Raw genomic sequence first — 19,683 nt, 5'->3', positions numbered from 1 at the left:
ACAAAAGCTTCTATAATTCGTAAACGGTTCATCCGATATGTATGAAAATACCCTCAAATTAAAGCTGACAGTCTGCACTTCACCCTCATTGTCATTGTATCCTTTCAAACTCAAAGTGCTAGAGTACAGAACCAAAATAACAAAACAATGGTCACTGTCCAATGAATTATGGAGCTCACTGTAATTGGTTAAGGAAAACTGTGATAAATAAAAAAGTATATCAGTTTCATTTAAGGACCAAAGGATTGACAGCCGTCCCATATAGATTGCAAAATAGTTGGGAAGAGATTTTTGACGTACCGATCCCATGGCATAGTGTTTATGAACTGATACGCAAAACGACACCGGATTCAAAACTTTGAATCTTTCAATTTAAATTATTATATAAAATTCTTGCTACCAATAGAATGTTATTTATATGGGGGATACAATCTTCCCAGCTCTGCAGATTTTGCTGCGAAGAGACAGAATCATTAGATCATTTATTTTGGTACTGTCCATTTGTAGCTTGTTTTTGGACACAGGTCCAGGAATGGCTAAAGGATTGCAATATTTACCTGGAGCTAACCCTGCAGATAGCATTACTGGGTGATCTGAAAAGTCATAGTCAATTGATCAATATTATAATACTTTTAGCAAAAATGTTTATTTTCAATTTACGATCTGTAGAAACAATGAGAATAGAAAGGTTCAGAACAACATCACAGTACAGTTGAAAAATATATGGCAAATAGAAATCCAATATGGATGGTGTTAAGAGATAGATGGGAGGTGTTGAATGGAGCTGAAGGATGGGACTAATAACAACAACTAACAACAACAAGATAACTAATGTAAAGCATACTGTGTCCATAATAAGTATATAGGTTATAGGTTGAGAGCTTTTGTGAAAGAGCACAGTTAGAAAAATATGGCATATAGAAGCAAACCAGATGGACATCATGAAAATGATCGGCGGAAGTTCAGGAGTAAAAACAAACAAAATATAATTATTGTACAATTTGACTGTGTCCATAAAATGTATATAGTATGAATGGGCTGGAAGTAGAGGCCTAAGCGTTGTTGTTCACTAGTTTACTCCAATTGGGGAAGGGGTGGTTGGGTTGGAAAGTAAGTGGCGCAGTGGTCTAAGGCACTGCATCGCAGTGCTAGCTGTGCCACTAGAGATCTTGGTTCGAATCCAGGCTCTGTCATAGCTGGCCGCGACCGGGAGACCTATGGGGCGGCGCACAATTGGCCCAGCGTCGTCCAGTGTAGGGGAGGGAATGGCCGGCAGGGATGTAGCTCAGTTGGTAGAGCATGGCATTTGCAACGCCAGGGTTGTGGGTTCGATTCCAGTATGAAAAAATTTATGCACTAACTGTAAGTCGCTCTGGATAAGAGCGTCTGCTAAATGACTAAAATGTAAATGTAATGAAGGGAAATATAATTTTAAAAAGGATATGTGTGTATGGATGTATATATATGTGTGTATGTATATATATATACATATGTGTATATATATATATATATACACACAGTGGGGAGAACAAGTATTTGATACATTGCAGGTTTTCCTACTTACAAAGCATGTAGAGGTCTGTACATTTTTTTTTTCAAAAATCCAGAAAATCACATTGTATGATTTTTAAGTAATTAATTTGTGTTTTATTGCATGACATAAGTATTTGATACATCAGAAAAGCAGAACTTAATATTTGGTACAGAAACCTTTGTTTGCAATTACAGAGATCATACGCTTCCTGTAGGTCTTGACCAGGTTTGCACACACTGCAGCAGAGATTTTGGCCCACTCCTCCATACAGAAAAAAAAAAAAGTTTTTAGTCAGCCACCAATTGTGCAAGTTCTCCCACTTAAAAAGATGAGAGAGGCCTGTAATTTTCATCATAGGTACACGTCAACTATGACAGACAAAATGAGAATTTTTTTTCTCCAGAAAATCACATTGTAGGATTTTTAATGAATTTATTTGCAAATTATGGTGGAAAATAAGTATTTGGTCAATAACAAAAGTTTCTCAATACTTTGTTATATACCCTTTGTTGGCAATGACACAGGTCAAACGTTTTCTGTAAGTCTTCACAAGGTTTTCATACACTGTTGCTGGTATTTTGGCCCATTCCTCCATGCAGATCTCCTCTAGAGCAGCGATGTTTTGGGGCTGTCGCTGGGCAACACAGACTTTCAACTCCCTCTAAAGATTTTCTATGGGGTTGAGATCTGGAGACTGGCTAGGCCACTCCAGGACCTTGAAATGCTTCTTACAAAGCCACTACTTCGTTGCCCGGGCGGTGTGTTAGGGATCATTGTCATGCTGAAAGACCCAGCCACGTTTCATCTTCAATGCCCTTGCTGATGGAAGGAGGTTTTCTCTCAAAATCTCACGATACATGGCCCCATTCATTCTTTCCTTTACACGGATCAGTCGTCCTGGTCCCTTTGCAGAAAAACAGCCCCAAAGCATGATGTTTCCACCCCCATGATTCACAGTAGGTATGATGTTCTTTGGATGCAACTCAGCATTCTTTGTCCTCCAAACACGATGAATTGAGTTTTTACCAAAAAGTTATATTTTGTATTCATCTGACATTCTCCCAATCCTCTTCTGGATCATCCAAATGCACTCTAGCAAACTTCAGACGGGCCTGGACATGTACTGGCTTAAGCATGGGGACACGTCTTGCACTGCAGGATTTGAGTCCCTGGCGGCGTAGTGTGTTACTGATGGTAGGCTTTGTTATTTTGGTCCCAGCTCTCTGCAGGTCATTCACTAGGTCCCCCCGTGTGGTTCTGGGATTTTTGCTCACCGTTCTTGTGATCATTTTGACCCCACGGGGAGATTATCAGTGGTCTTGTATGTCTTCCATTTCCTAATAATTGCTCCCACAGTTGATTTCTTCAAACCAAGCTGCTTACCTATTGCAGATTCAGTCTTCCCAGCCTGGTGCAGGTCTACAATTTTGTTTCTGGTGTCCTTTGACAGCTCTTTGGTCTTGGCCATAGTGGAGTTTGGAGTGTGACTGTTTGAGGTTGTGGACAGGTGTCTTTTATACTGATAACAAGTTCAAACAGGTGCCATTAATACAGGTAACGAGTGGAGGACAGAGGAGCCTCTTAAAGAAGAAGTTACAGGTCTGTGAGAGCCAGAAATCTTGCTTGTTTGTAGGTGACCAAATACTTATTTTCCACCATAATTTGCAAATAAATTCATTACAAATCCTACAATGTGATTTTCTGGATTTTTTTCCCTCAATTTGTCTGTCATAGTTTACGTGTACCTATGATGAAAATTACAGGCCTCTCTCATCTTTTTAAGTGGGAGAACTTGCACAATTGGTGGCTGACTAAATACTTTTCCCCCCCACTATATATATATATATATATATATATATTTGCGAGAAAAAAAACATATGGGGGATTGGAAGTGATGCAGACAATTACATTGATGGAAGTTACAATCTATCTGAAATATTAAAGTTGATCTACCCCCTAAAAAAATAATACTTTCAAGTACTGGAATTACTAAATGCCATTTTTGGGGCGGCAGGTAGCTTAGTGGGGCGGCAGGTAGCTTAGTGGTTAAGAGCGTTGTGCCAGTACCCGAAAGGTCGCTGGTTCTAATCCCCGAGCCAACTAGGTGAAAAATCTGTCGATGTGCCCTTGAGTAAGGCACTTAACCCTAATTGCTCCTGTAAGTCGCTCTGGATAAGAGCGTCTGCTAAATGACTTAAATGTAAATGTAATTTTTATTGGCAAGTCTTTCTAAAAATGTGTAAAGCCATATAATCATCATGCCGATTAAAACAAATAATAATAATTATAATAATTGGTCATTTAGCAGATGCTCTTATCCAGAGCGACTTACAGGAGCAATTAGGGTTAAGTGCCTTGCTCAAGGGCACATCGACAGATTTTTCACCTAGTCGGCTCGGGGATTAGAACCAGCGACCTTTCGGTTACTGGCACAACGCTCTTAACCACTAAGCTACCTGCCGCCCGTAAAATGAATATGCTTTATTTAGTGTAGCCTGGGTGCCAGTCAGTTTCTGCTCTTATGGAATTGTCTAGCCCAAACAAAGCAAAGGCCAGCAAATGGGGTTATTGATCTGGTATTTATGGTTTCATTTTGCCTTCCAAACGCACTGTATGCAGCCGACAATACACCCATATCCCCCGTGGACCGGTTCGTAGCTAAAATATTATCCATTCAGGCTGCAAAGGTGTCGATTTCCTCCTTAACTAGATTTAATGGCGAGAAAGCAGAAGAAAAAAAACGAGTTAAATATGCGCACCTTGACAGTGGCTAATCCTACTTCCTGATGTTGAGCCCTGCTTTAAGACAGTGGTAAACAACAGACTGAGGCAACCTGATTGGCTGAACGCGATGCGCATCCTGGACTAGCTTTCAGAGGCATTAGCCACTCTAGCATGGTGATGTTTCATAAAGCAAGTACGCATATTTTCCCGTTTTTTCGCCATTAAAACTAGTTAAGGAGGAAATCAATGCCTTTGCAGCCTGAATGGATGATGTTTTAGGTACGAACCTGTCCAAGGGGGACACGAGTGTATCGCCAGCTGCATACAATGCGTTTGGACAGTAAAATGGAAAATACTTATTATTGCCATCTGCCGGCACTTGGGATAGGAATTGTCATGCCAAACTGTTGGCAAGAGGGCACAAAAAAATCTACCACAAAAAAATACGTTCCTAATTATTATGGTGTATTAACTTTTATTTATTCAGGGTAGCCCAATTCAGAACAGTGTTACCTTTCCTGCCTAGCCTCCAGACCGTAGGCGGGACGGCTCAGGGGAGCCTTCACTTGCTAGCTCCTGGGCCAGCATAATTTACGGATGCTCTGGGGTAATTCTCACATTTGGGGATCTTATCCGCTGCTAATGACGAGTTAGTCTGGAATTCCACTGAAGTAGTCGACATTTATTAAACCTGTACACCATGTCAGGTAGTCTCAATGACAAAATAAAATAGTGGGCTCACAGATCGGCTAACATTACAGCCCAGCCTTCTTCTTCAGTGGGGTTTATCGGCGGTTGGCATCCAACATTATGGTGCATTACCGCCACCTATCGTCCTGGAATGTGGGCCAGAGACATGGAGAAACTAAATCCTACATGCCAACCCCGTTTGTAGCAAAACATGCTCCACAATCTCTATTTCCTGACAATAATCACACTTTCCTGATGAATGCTTTCCTATCACTTTTAATGTTTTATTCAACTGGCTGTGTCCCACCCTTAATCTTGTAAAAATAGCCTCCTCTCTTCTGTCCCTTTCTGCCGTCCTCCCCTCCCCGACTTTCCTCTGTCCTTGAAATAAATTCCTTCCCTTATTATTTATATTCCACTGCTCCTGCCATCTCTGCACCATCACTGTATATATCAGTCTTTTGCCTCTGCCTTGCTCATTGACACTTCAACATCAACATCCCCACTACTAAGTGCTTGTTTAGCCTGTTCATCTACTGCCTCGTTCCCCTCCACCTCCACATGGGCTGGAACCCAAGTAAATCTTATCTGAATACCTGTTTAATCCTGCCATGGGTTTGTAGCACCTCATAAAGCAGGTCTTGTCTGCTATGTGAGCTAAAGGACTGGAGACTCATTAACACTGCACATGAGTCAGAGAAAATAACTATTCTGTCTGGCTTAACTTCCTCCACCCACTGCAGGGCCAACAGTATGGCCATCAGCTCCGCCGTCTATACAGCCAGATTATCTGTAATATGTTTCCTGACTTCCACCCCACACTCCTGCACTACAAATGCTGACCCAGTACGTCCTGTCCTTGGATCTTTTGAACCATCTGTGTAAATGGCCACAAAATCCTGATACACAGTTTCCAGACGTCTCTTAAATAAATCAGCTGGATCAACCCCCTCCCTATCTTTCTGTAGTCTCTCCAACACTTCTAGATCAACTACTGGAGGTAGTAGCCATGGTGGATTTACAGAAATAACTACTGTTGGACTAGTCTCCCGAGTGGCGCAGTGGTCTAAGGCACTGCATCGCAGTGCAAGCTGTGCCACTAGAGATCCTGGTTCGAATCCAGGCTCTGTCGTAGCCGCGACCGGGAGACCCATGGGGCGGTGCACAATTGGTCCAGGGTAGGGGAGGGAATGGCTGGCAGGGGATGTAGCTCAGTTGGTAGAGCATGGCGTTTGCAACGCCAGGGTTGTGGGTTTGATAAAATAATGTATTTGCTAACTGTAAGTCTGTAAAATCTCTGAAGCTGGAGACACTTATCTCCCTCACTAACTTTAAGCATCAGTTGTCAGAGCACCTTACCGATCACTGCACCTGTACACAGCCCATCTGAAATTAGCCCGCCCAACTACCTCATCCCTATATTGTTATTTATTTTGCTCATTTGTACCCCAGTATCTCTATTTGCACATCATCTCTTGCACATCTATCATTCCAGTGTTAATACTAATTGTAATTATTTTGCACTATAGCCTATTTATTGCCTTACCTCCATAACTTGCTACATTTGCACACACTGTATATATATATTTATTTCTGTTGTATTTTTGACTTTGTTTTGTTTTACCCCATATGTAACTCTGTGTTGTTGTTTTTATCGCACTGCTTTGTTTTATCTTGGCCAGGTCGCAGTTGTAAATGAGAACTTGTTCTCAACTGGCTTACCTGGTTAAATAAAAGGTGAAATAAATAAAAATAAAATAAAAAGTAGCTCTGGATAAGAGCGTCTGCTAAATGACTAAAATGTAAATGTAAACTCCCTTCCATATAGTCCCATCTCCTTCGCCTGGGTATTACCCACCCACCCAAAGCTTGTGTTTGGTCTTCGCTCATGTTCCCAGCATGCCTGTAAAACCCATTTCGCAGGATGAGACACCCCATGTCCTTGTAGGTTGACCCAATAATTCATTTCCAGCTGCTGTCTCCTAATCTGCAACGGCATATCCCCCATCTCCACCTGTAATGCAGCCACTGGGGACGTCCGAAAGGCCCCACTACATATTCTGAGTCCTTGCCCCTGTATGACATCTAGCCTTTCCAGTGAGGTCTGGGCTGCCGAACCATATGCTATACTTCCATAGTCTATTACAGATCGGATCAATGCAACATACATGGTTTTCAATGAGGAACGCACAGCCCCCCACTCCTTCCCCGTCAGACAGCGCATTCATTCATTCATTTAGCACCTTCTTACACTTTCCCACCACTCTCTCAATGTGTTCTGCTCAGGTCAGTCTAATATCAAAGTATACCCCAAGGAACCTGAAGGCCCCACCCTCTCCAAGTTTCTCCCATACAATCTCAAGCATACCTCATCTCCCACCTTCCTCCTGGTAAAGAACACTGTTTGAGTTTTCCCTACAGAGAACCTGAATCCCCACATTAATGCCCACCGCTCTACCTCATCAATTGCTTCCTGTACCTTCCTGACTATGTATGGCACATTTCTTCCCCTCTTCCATAAGGCACCATCATCTGCAAATAACGACCTCCCTATATCCGGCTGTACCTGAGAGTAAACATCATTGATCATGATTGAGAACAACAGAGGACTAATCACGCTCCCCTGCGGTGTTCCATTATCTACCAAGTAGCTGCCTGATAAAGACTTCCCCACCCTCACCTGGATAGACCTTCCAAACAGGAAGTCCTTTATCCAGTTATACATTCTTCCTCCTACCCCCATAATATCAAGCTTGATTAACAACCCCTCCTTCCACATCATATCATACGCCTTCTCCACATCAAAAAAGACAGCTACAACAGTTTCCTTGTTCACCTGAGCCTTCCTGACCTCTGCTTCTAAGCAGAGCACTGGATCCATAGTTCCCCTACCCTTCCTGAACCCACTCTGATGTGGCGATACTAGCCCTCTGCTCTCCAGGAAGTAAGTTAGCCTCTCCGTAATCATACGTTCCATAATCTTACATACATGTGATGTTAAAGCTATTGGCTGACAGCTTGATGGCTTCGTTGGACCCTTCCCGGGCTTCCGGATTGGTACCACTACTGCCTCCTTCCAACTGCCTGGTAGTTTCCCCTCCTCCCACATAAGACCGTCTGCTAAATGACGTAAATGTAAATGTAAATATCCACCCGAGCCATCACCTGCTCACTCAGCTCCTGAAACAGATCCCACTGTGCCCTTCCAAACACCCACCTGCCTACTCCATCCACTGATACCTCCTCCTCCCTCCGGCCTACTGTACATACAATGGGGTAATGATCACTCCCTACTGTCGACTCCTCCCATACCTCCCACTCACATATTCCTGCCATCGCACTAGATACCAGAGTGAGGTCCAAGGCAGACTCTTTCCCTGTGGCTACATCAATCCTGGTCCCTCGGCCATCATTCAGGCACCCCAGATTTTTATTTTCTATCAAATTGAACACCCCCAAAGCGTGTTGTGGGTGTTCAAATCCCCACACCACATTACCTTACTTCTTTCCTGGCCCTCCACCCTCTCCAGCACTTCCATTTCCAATTCCTGACACGGATTATAGTAATTCACTACCACTAGCACCCCTCCTCTGAGCCACACCTCCACCACCACATACTCCTGTTCAATACCTTTGCCTATCATCTTGTAGGGAATTCCTTGCTTTATGAAGGTGGCACATCCCCCCCCCCCTCCCCCTATATCTTGGTCCCTACGAACCACTACATATCCCTGTATGATAAACTCCACATTCGGTTTGAGCCATGTTTCCTGCACACATCACATCAGGCTTAGCTATCATATCAACAATGAACTGCTTGAATTCCTGCCCATTAGCCAACAGGCTTGGAGCATTCCATTGTAGTACTACCACAATAACTAAGATCCAGTAATACATGACTCCACCATCGGCTGATTGAGGTCATCTCGAACCTCTTCCCATGTCAACCCTGTCATACTCAAATGTCTCCCAGCAGCTTTCACTATTAGTTTAATCCTCTCCGTTTTAGACTCTACTTTATCAGTGCTATTGATAGCTCCTGCTATGAACGTCACCAGCTTTCTCTTTTCTATGTATACCATATCGCTGCCCACCTGCCCCGTAATCCCCGGTCTAGATGCTCCTACCCATCTCTCCCTTGAACCTGTATCTCCCTGGACCTGGACCACCCTCACTGCCTCAGCATATGACACCCTTCTCTCCTGGACCACCCTCACTGCCTCAGCATATGACACCCTTCTCTCCGCTCTCACTTGTTGCACCTCCACTGCCTTCTTCATAGCCTCACACCCACTATATGCCACACTATGAGCACCCCCACAGTTGCAGCACTTTGGTTGTACACCATCTCCACACTTCCCATACTCATGCTCTCCTCCACACCTGGCACATCTCTTTTTCTCTTTACAGACTGTTGCCATATGCCCAAACCTCTGGCATTTATAACATCTTAAAGGCTTCGGTATATAAGCCCTCACATAATAACTCATATATCCTATTGTTACCTTATTTGGCAGTACCCGGTCCTTGAAATGTAACAGAATAGACGTTCTATCTACCCCTTGTTGCTTGCAATCTGTGTACATTCACTAGAACACCTCCTCTCAAATGTTCCCTTACCTCTTTAGTGCAAACACTCACAGGCACTCCTGTTATCACCCCTTTACTCCACTGCTTCCCTGCTTGATCAGTCCAGCTGCTCGACTCCACCTTACACTTCCCTATTTGCTTCACTCCGATAGCTTTTCCCCTCTGTGCCATGTCCTTACAGCACACCAACAATCTCCCATCTCTTAACACTTTAGCATTAACAACTTCCCCAATCAACTCTTTTATCACATCCGTCAACCTTATCGGACTCATCGCCCCAACTCCCCCTTCCTCCCTAAACTTCATAATAACTTTATGCTCCTCCTCACCTCCATGTTCCTCTCGTGTCTTATCTTGCCCTTCCTCTGAACTTTCTACCTCCGAACTTCCGCTAGCGTTGGAAGCTAGGTTGCTCTCCTCAAACTTCATTTTCTGCCTCCTCTCTGCCTCTGTCGACCTCTCGCTCCCCTTCATTCCCCTACTCCCTTTCTCTCACGCTTTATTTTTCTCTTTCTTACTCCCTCCTTTATTTGTACCACTATGTTCCATACTTGCTTCACTTTCCTCTCCATCACGATCTCCTACCATCTCTGACCCATTCACAGCACGGCCGTGACGAACCTCCGCCACACCGAGTAAAGTTTGTTTGTTTTTCAACGATTTCAAAAATCCCTCTCCTGGGTCCAATCCACCCTTCTAGTCAACACAAAAGCTTCTCCCACATCCCCGCCACCCCAACAATTGCAACAAAAACGAAAGTTAACTTACTACGTTACCCATAATGCACTTTAGTGTTTTAAAGCTATACCCCTACTTTACCAAAACCAGGTACTGGCTAAACAAGCACTTAGTAGTGGGGATGTTGATGTTGTAGTTTCAATGAGCAAGGCATAGGGGAAAAGCCTGAAATGGATAGTGATGGTGCAGAGATGGCAGGAGCAGTGGAATAGAGATACTACGGGCAGGCATTTATTTCAAGTACAGAGGAAAGTCGGGGAGGGGAGGACGGCAGGAAGGGACAGAAGAGAGGAGGCTATTTTTACAAGATTAAGGGTGAGACACAGCCAGTTGAACAAGACCTTAAATGTGATAGGAAAGCATCCAACAAAGTGTGATTATTGCCAGGAAACAGAGACCGTGGAGCATGTATTGCTACAGCGTGGGCAGTATCAGAGGGAAAGAGAGAGGATGAGATCTAGTATGAGGGAGAAGGGGATAGATGAAATTAGTTTGAAGAGTATATTGAGTAGAACGTCATTAGATAAAGTCTGAAATATTTTGTTATCTTTTTTATGAGCAACGGGGCTGGCAGATAGGATTTAGTTTCTCCATGTCGCTGGCCCACACTCCAGTACAGCAGGTGGCGGTAATGCACCATAATGTTGGATGCCAACCGCCGATAAACCCCCCTGAAGAAGAAGAAGAAGCACCAACAGCAGGGTCTCATTCCAAATGGTGCCCTGAGTAGCCTACAAATATTTTCTCACAAACAGGAAGGAACATTAACATTAAAAATAAAACAAGAATGATAAAAATTACCACAAGGCACAACCTCAATGTCACAATTTCAACAAATAAACCACTACAATCAATCGAAAGAACTGCAATCGTCAATAAATTAATTAAATACCTGAGTCCTAAACTGCCCTAGCGGCACCAGGGAATCAAGATGAAAGGAATTGTGTAGGTTATTCCAACAATGGGGGGCACTAAAAGGAGGATTTACCTAAATTGGTAGAGACCAGAGGGACCTCAAGAGTTAACCAATCCTGCAAGCGGGTTTGGTAGCTCATTATTTTATTTGTTAGCAAGGAAGTTAGGTAAATTGGAAGCTTGTGTAGTAGAGCTTTGTAAACAAAATGGGAATAATGATGGGACTTTAATGAGGACCAGCCAATCTTTTGATACAGGATGCAGTGGTGAGTATTAAAACTGTCCCCTGTGATAAAGCGAAGGGCGCTATGGTAGACGGCATCCAAAGGTTTAAGAGTAGTGTCTGCTGCATTCTGGTAAAAGGTGTCATCACCATAGTCAAGAAAGGAAAGTTGACTGTACAATCTGCTTCCTGCTATTTAGGGAGAGGCTAAATATATGTATTAAAAATAAGCCCATTTTAAATCTTAGCTTTTTAACTAGCTTATCCATGTTTTTTAAAACATGAAGTCTTTGTCATTCCAAATGCCCAGATATTTATAGGCGGGAACCCGATCGATGGGAGAACCATCCAATGAATAAATATGTAGTTCATCTGATATTTTTTTCGAGAATTAGAGAACTTCAAGTACACGTTTGAAACCAACCAGGGCTTTCTGTAAGGCAACAAAGTCACATTGCAGCTCTAACATAGTCGGGTCAACAGTTGGGTCAATGGCATACATAACAATGTTGTCAGCATACAGATGAATATTACACGTTTTAACAGATAGACCAATATTATTTATATAAATAGTAAAGAGAACAGGTCCCATACTTCCGACCCTTGCCGTACACCTTTTGTAATATCCAGGAAACTTGACCCCATCAGAAATCATGCGTTGAGTCCTATCTAACAGATAATTCTCAAACCACTTGCAAGAAGCCTGATCTAGGCCTATTTCAGTCAACCTTTGAATGAGAGTGTTTTGGTCATTTGTGCATAATGTTTTGAAAAGCCATTTACCAATGGGCTAAATTAAAAGTGACGAAGATGATGATGGATGAAGATGATTACTGTTGTCAATAATAATAATAATAATTAGCTAATTAGCTAAAATAATAATAATAAGTATGATTATTATTATTAAATAGTGGTCCATACATGAGCATGTCTCTGAAGTTGCCGGTCACAGGCTGGCGATTTTGTGACTCTATCGCATGGAGCTTCCTTGACCTACGGTTCCCTGAAGGAGTAGCAGTTGACGAGTAGCAGTTGACGTTTATTGTCAGGAGTCTTGTCCTGGAGGCAGAACTGAATGATTTCCCCTAGGCCAGCTGCAAAGTCAAAATTGGCTATATTGTAAAAATTTATGAAAACAAAAATTAGCTTTTTGGTCTTAATTTAAGGTTAGGGTTAGGCATTATGGTTAGCAGTGTGGTTAAGGTTAGGTTAAAGGTTAGGGTTAGGTTTAACACACAGGAGGTTGGTGGCACCTTAATTGGGGAGGACGGGCTCATGGTAATGGCTGGAGCGAAATGGTATCAAATACATCAAACACAACCATGTGTTTGATGCCATTCCATTTACTCCGTTGTAGCCATTATTATGAGCCGTCCTCTCCTCAGCAGCCTCCACTGGTTTAATATCAGATTTTCTGACTTTGTGGCTGTGCCAGCAAGTGACCACTGTGCAGAGCTGCCACCAGAACAATATTCATGACGAAAAACGCTAACCTGCGAAGAAGTACAGAACGCGAACGTGCGCTGGGAGAGGAGCACGTGTGTTCGAAGAGTGAGACTGCAGTAGTTATGGCAAATGAACTACCCGAACTCAACGCGGTATTAGGGAAGCAAGCAGGGCAAAATGGGCTTGGATGCGGGTGAACTAACGTGAACGTAATCTGGGGTTGATAGGGGGTCTTTGCGCTGCGCGCAGGAGGTTGAACATTGGTGATAGTTTAATAAAGAATAGAAGAATCCTCGGTTTAGGTCTTTACTCTAAAATCCATCGAAACTGTGTGCGCAAAGGAAGGAATGTCAAGAGACAGAATGACGGCTGTACGAGGTGCCCATGCACATAATGGGAACTCTGCTGGATCAAAGGAGAATGGACAAAACGCACCGAGCCATGTTCACACCGACCCCAATACCAACGTAGTTCCACATGCAGACATCGGCAATGGCACGTCTGGGTCGTCTGCGGGTGACCTAACCCAGACATGGATTCATTTTACAAAGACATTCGTGCTCATTTTCCCCATATATGTTTTGGGATATTTTGAATTCAGTTTTAGTTGGCTTCTAATAGGGCTTGTGATATTCTTCTGGTGGAGGAGAAACACAGGAAGCAAGAACACCCGAATGTACAGAGCCTTGGCCTTCTTTGAACAAGAGGAGAGAACTGTCCAACAAAGTCTGACAACTTCTGATTTGCCATCATGGGTAAGATGAAGATGCCGTTATAAAGGCGCCTTTGGGATACTGTAATTGTGCATTCAATATTCTCACAATCCCACTATTAAATTAGTCACTCTGTGGATTATTATATGACTACTACATTTGATATAATCAAATGTAGTAGTCATATAATTAACGTGTTTTTTCTATTACCCAAATGTGACTCATCATTTTTTAGTTTCTTAGAAAACCATCACCTGATCAGAAGACAGAACAGTGTTGACCTGTAAAGCTCTGATCAAGCAGCTGTCCCCAGCAGTGACATTAGATTAAGCCCCCTCTAAATACAGCATGGCACAATGGTAAATGGACACCAGGGTGGAAGGGACACATGTCCGAGCCCCAGAGGAACCCTGTTATTTTAAGATACATTGCCCTGCCACTGTTGTGGTAACTAACAACACTTTGCATGCATTATTATGCCTGAAAGATGCACCCAATCTAACCTCACTTATTGTTAGCCTGGTTCCAGATCTGTTTATGCTGTCATTGGCATGACAATGAGTGACAAGGACCACTCTGATGGCATAAACAGACTGGATGGCATAAACAGACTGGAACTCAGTCTAGCAAGATTTAGGGCCATAGGATAAACCCTACAATAATGCCATCTGAGTGGTCCTTGTCACCAAATTGCCATCAAGTTGAAGACTAGGCATATACTACTAGGCATATACTTGATGACAAGAGAATATGATTTATAATTGATATGCTTCTTGAGATCTGTTGCTCAGCAAGTGTCTAACTAGGACAGTCTTTAGTTTTTGTCTGTCTCTTCTGCCCTTTCAGCTGCCAAGGTGACTACTAATTTGGTTAAGGGGAAAAACATGGGGTTACACGACCAATTTTCACCCTATTTTTATCCTAAATGTTTGGCATTGTCACACTGTGTCATGCCTTGTGGCTTCGTTTCCAAGTCACAATTTTCCAAAGGGCTCTGTAAAAATAGTCCTTGTGGGTACTTCAGCACCTTTTAATGTGTATAGAAGCCTGCTGGAGGTAGTGTGATGAACTAGCTCGGAAGGTCTCTCGAAATATGATTTAATTTAGAAGTAAATTAAATGTCTGCCTCAGAGCTGCTCCACACAAGGAGCTGCCAGCAGCATCGATTCAGTGAGTCAGTATATTACAGTTTTCTCATCAGAGTTCACTAGTCACTACTGTGCTGTGCTGTGCTAAACTGTGCCTAGCAGTGCTGAGCTGGACTGGCTGCACTGTGTTGTGCCCTGTTGTTGGCAGGCTGCCATAGGCACGCCTCAGGCACTGAAGGAGAGACTGACCGCTGGTGCTCAGCTGCCTCAGTCTGGACAGTCCCAGCTGGTCACTCAGACTGAGATGCTAAAACTTGTGCATGATTGTTTTGTGTGTATGATTGTGTGGATTCGTTTTTTTTAACTCCTTGTGCTTTTATTGTATAGAAATGTATATATTTTTATTTACAGGGCTCATCTGTAAAAGAGACCTTGGTCTCAGCGTGACTTCCCTGTCAAAAGAAAGGTTAAATAAAAAATTAAACGTGACACTTGGGTTGTGTTTCTGAAGAGGAGGAGGAGGAGGAGCAGGAGGAGGAGGAGGAGGAGAAGGAGGTATCTGAAACAAGGAGCTATACAAAAGCTTCCTGTCCTCTGGGAGACACACTCACTCAGACATAGTTGTTCTTCCACCACACTGAAATACACCTATTCCCTATATAATGACCAGGGTCAATAGGATGATCTCATAGACATGAAGGTACAGTAATAGTTGCCCACCTCCTTGTCAAGATAGTAGAATGTGTTCTAATCCTGCTCTTTTGATTGGAATCGAACTCCACAGTCCACAATCTCCACATTTGCATCTGTGTTTACCTGCAACCAGTGCCCCTTAGTTTCAGTGTATATACTGTACCTTTGAGTGAGTGGAAAGGAAAGAATAGATCATGTAACACAGCAGTGTAACACCTGATCTAAAAATGTTTTCCTAAAGATTTCTCCTAGAGATAAGCAGCAGAACAGAACAGGAATAAATATGCTGTTCTCTCATACATAAATAGTGAGTGCTCCTGACTGCTCCTGTTTGTTTGGGAAATAAATCTGCTGTGAGTCATAGACCGCTGCTTAATACTGCCTACACTATAGTAAGATCCTGCTGTTTATTCAGTCTCCTATGAGACACAAGCACCAACCATCTCAAGGTAGCTACTGTCCGGGAAAACAAGTAAATACTTTCCCTGAGACACTTAAAGGGGTAGGATACATTGATATCCACTCTAATGGAGTTGTATACATGCAGGTGTGTAATGTTATTCAGTACATGCAAGTTGCTTCCATAATGCTTCCAATACATTTCCATAGTTGTCTAACAGCATCTTTATTCAATTCACTTAAATGGACAGTACTGGATTTTAAATGACATCTCAATTTCTGTTGTGAGGCATGATGCACATCTAGCCTCTTGACACTTACACAGTAATTTGATATCACTCATAATTTATTATCTGAGTAAATGATGTATCTGCAAGGCTCTATCCCCTGCCTGCTATTTTGTGAATTGGTTGCTTTACAGTATGTGTCAGGTTAATGGAAAGCCTGTCAATTTGAGTTCTCCTGATTGCATAACAGCGGCACTTGTGGCTGGTAAAAAAACTAGGCCTGAATCTGTCAAACCCAGCCGTAGTTTATCTCCCTACTTCCCATTCCTCTCACTTTCTGAGCCTACGCTCCTCTATGCTGTCACACTAATGCTGGATCAGCGCTTTTCTCACCAGCATTAGCATTGGCATTACTGCCCCCTGTAGCTGTCGCATGCAATGTTGTTGCCACGGCTACACCTCTAGTGCCACCTCTCCCAAGGGGATAACACATGACAGCACACTTCCTCTGTGTTGTTCTGAAAAGGCTGTGTGGCAGCCTCTATAGAAACGTTTTGCTTTTAGACTATAATGGTTGTAGGTCTATGAAAGCTGGTGTTATGTGGTGTGTGTGTGTATGTGTGTGCGTGCGTGCACGTGTAGGTACAGTATGTGGGCTGTGTGGGCAGTATGTATGCTCAGGGCTCTCCCCCTGATGCACAGCACATACTGTGTGCAGTATTCAGTGGATAGCTCCAGCTACAGTACTGTTATGTCTTTATAATAGCCAGGAGAGGTTCAGGCAGACTGCAGAGCTGTGTCCCAAATGGCACCCTATTCCCTACATAGTACACTACTTGTGACAAGAGCCCTATGGGCCCTGGTCAAAATTGGTGCACTATATGAATAGGTTGCCATTTGGGACGCAACCCAGGCTGCAGCCAGACTGCTGCTGAACCAAGGCAGAATATCCACCAGCTATTTAAGTTAAAATAACAATGCAACAATGTGGTTGTTAAGATGGAATCAGTATGAGTAGTGGTACTTGAAAATGAGCAAATAAAACAGTGTTTGAGCATGTATCTTATTTTCTTCCTTTTAGGTCAACTTCCCGGATGTAGAAAGAGTAGAGTGGCTGAACAAGGTAAAATAACACCAAAAAAACGAACTGTCAGATGTTCCACTTCTATTTTGATGAAGACCTACTTTTTCCTGCTGGGTTTTGCGGTGTAGATACCGCTGGAACAGTATCTGTACTGTAGCCCCTCCCTCACTGCAGCGCTGTAAATATAGATATATTGGGATGTACTGTACCCTGCCGTATGTTGAACCACACAGCTGCTCTATTTTTGCAGCGTACTCTATGCATAAATCAGGAAGTCAATCAGATTTAATAGTCTCTTAAAAGGGCAATCTGCAGTCAACAGGGTGGTCACCTTGCCACTGTTTTTGGTAAACAGCTGAGGGATAGGTCTGGAGAAATGTAAACAATCTCAAATTCATAGACAGAGCTATCGATAGAAGGACTGACCATCCATGAGATACAAATAATAGTTTTAACCATGTTTTGAGGCTATACAGTGTTTGTTTACACGTACATTGTTTACAAACAATGGAATAAAGCAAACTTTTATATTTTGGGTTCTGATGGGGAACGACAGTTGAGCTAAGCTCATGAGGCATTTATAAGTTATATTCTTCAAGGAATCTTCAAGGTTATATAATATATCTATAATTTAAAAGTCCAAAAATAGATGTAGCAACTGCAGATTGCCACTTTAAGCCTTAAGCCGTTCCATAAGGTAATGACCTGAAACCTAAGTTTAAAATATTTATTGTGTACACATTATTAACGAAATAAAACACGTGACGATTAAAATGTCATAGATGAGTTGAGTTTCTCCAGTATTGTGAATTATGGAACTGATGAGCTAATTGAAATGCCTTCGCATCACTTTTAGAATATTGCTGGGCCTGTTTTCACAAAGAGTCTCAGAGAATGAGTGCTAATCTAGGAACAGGTCCCTCCTGTCTTATTTCATTATGATGGAAAGGCAAAACTGATCCTATATCAACGCTCCTACTCTGAGACACATTTTGAATATGTGCCCTGATATTGAATAATTAATTCAGTGAATTCAGCTCCTTCACTCTGCTTCCTACATTTTCTGTGATTACTTATTGGATGATGGTCAGAATGTGGGCCGGTGCCAACTCACTGATCCGTTCTCCTCCCTGTGGCCCTGCAGACTGTGAGACAGATGTGGCCGTATATTTGCCAGTTCATAGAGAAGCTGTTCCACGAGACTATCGAACCGGCCGTGAAGGGAGCCAACTCCCACCTCAGCACCTTCTGTTTCAGCAAGATTGACATGGGGGACAAGGTGAGCATCAAGACTTATCAGCAGGAGTCTCTACCTAACCCTGCCTCATACTTACTGTTTATGAGATGTTTTACACTATTCAACTCACAGCTGAACTTTTGTTATTGGAGGGCAAAAGGGCAGTGGCTTTAGCATCCTAGATCCCTATCTATTCACGTGCCTGTGGTGGATGGGTGTCTCCTAAATAGTTTCCAGAAAGGGTCACAGAGTAGTGGCGAAGTTCATGCTGGGTAAAACACAAGTGGGGGGTCTGAGGCCTAGTGGTGATGTAATTTGTCTTGTGTTTGTGTTTAGCCTTTGAGGATTAACGGGGTCAAGGTTTACACAGAGAATGTGGACAAGCGTCAGATCATCATGGACCTACAGATCAGGTGACCTGACTATCTCTATTTTGGACTGATTTTAGCCTTTGGCTTGTCATAGAATGTACTGTGTGTAGTAGTCATGTGATTGTATTATTTTTATTAAATAACACCTACTGTACATGAACACATTCATGGGATTTTTGACGATGCTGATAATTGTGTTTTTTCAGTTTCGTTGGAAATACTGAAATTGATGTGGACGTCAAAAGATACTACTGCAAAGCTGGTATTAAAAGCATACAGGTAATGTATACATTCTATTTCATAGGAATGTAAAATCGTTTTTGTTTTAGTTTTTTAACAAATACACTTCACTTGCAGTCGGAAATGGACTATAAAACTCTAATGGTTGATTTGATTGTCGTTTTTGTCACTAAAACCCTGTTCAGAAGAGTGGAGGATAGTTAAATCCAAATAAATGTTGTGAATGCATATTAAAGTTGCTTTATGATGCCCGCTTGCTCAGTTAGTTTTTGATTGCAATGACTTGCAAGCAACATACCATGTGATCAGTGACCTTATGTGTGTGGGAGAGAATAGAGGGTAGAACAATACAAGTGTTAATAAATTATGTCACTGGCCATTGCATAGCAGCAGTGAAACATAGCTGACAGGAAAAGCAATCAATCTGTCTCCTTAGAGACAAAGAGCTGTAATATTGTCAGTAAGGAGGGTCCTATTATACCAACCTGGACTCGGGTAGACATAATATAGTGAAAGTAAATCCGAAACACTCCAATTAGTGTTGCGCTTGCAACGTCAGGGTTGTGGGCTCAATTCCCACAGGGGACCAGTACGGAAAAATATGAAAATGTATGCACTCACTACTTACTGTAAGTTGCTCTGGATAAGAGCGTCTGCTAAATGACTTAAATGTAAAATGGATTATGTTCCATTTCGTATGGTATGTATTAATTTGTGGATGTCCATCATCCATTTCCATTTCGTATGATATGTTACGCATTGCAATTCAAA

General features: G+C 42.5%; 1 protein-coding gene across 1 annotated transcript in view; it reads left to right on the top strand.

Moving 5' to 3' along the window:
* The first annotated feature begins 13,108 nt into the window (after window positions 1-13,108).
* Window positions 13,109-19,683, top strand: part of LOC311144386 (extended synaptotagmin-2-A-like) — a 64,126-nt gene continuing 57,551 nt past the window's right edge. Inside the window, exons 1-5 of the mRNA XM_084180402.1 lie at window positions 13,109-13,615; window positions 17,062-17,103; window positions 18,209-18,343; window positions 18,638-18,714; window positions 18,879-18,951. Coding sequence (XP_084036528.1) covers window positions 13,208-13,615; window positions 17,062-17,103; window positions 18,209-18,343; window positions 18,638-18,714; window positions 18,879-18,951 — 735 coding nt within the window. The 5' untranslated portion in view covers window positions 13,109-13,207. The remainder of the gene's footprint in view (window positions 13,616-17,061; window positions 17,104-18,208; window positions 18,344-18,637; window positions 18,715-18,878; window positions 18,952-19,683) is intronic.

This window comes from Coregonus lavaretus, assembly GCF_964263955.1.
Source record: "Coregonus lavaretus genome assembly, chromosome: 2".
Classification (NCBI taxonomy): domain Eukaryota; kingdom Metazoa; phylum Chordata; class Actinopteri; order Salmoniformes; family Salmonidae; genus Coregonus; species Coregonus lavaretus.
Note: the sequence above shows the minus strand (reverse complement) of the source record. Positions and strands in the feature narration are given on the sequence as shown.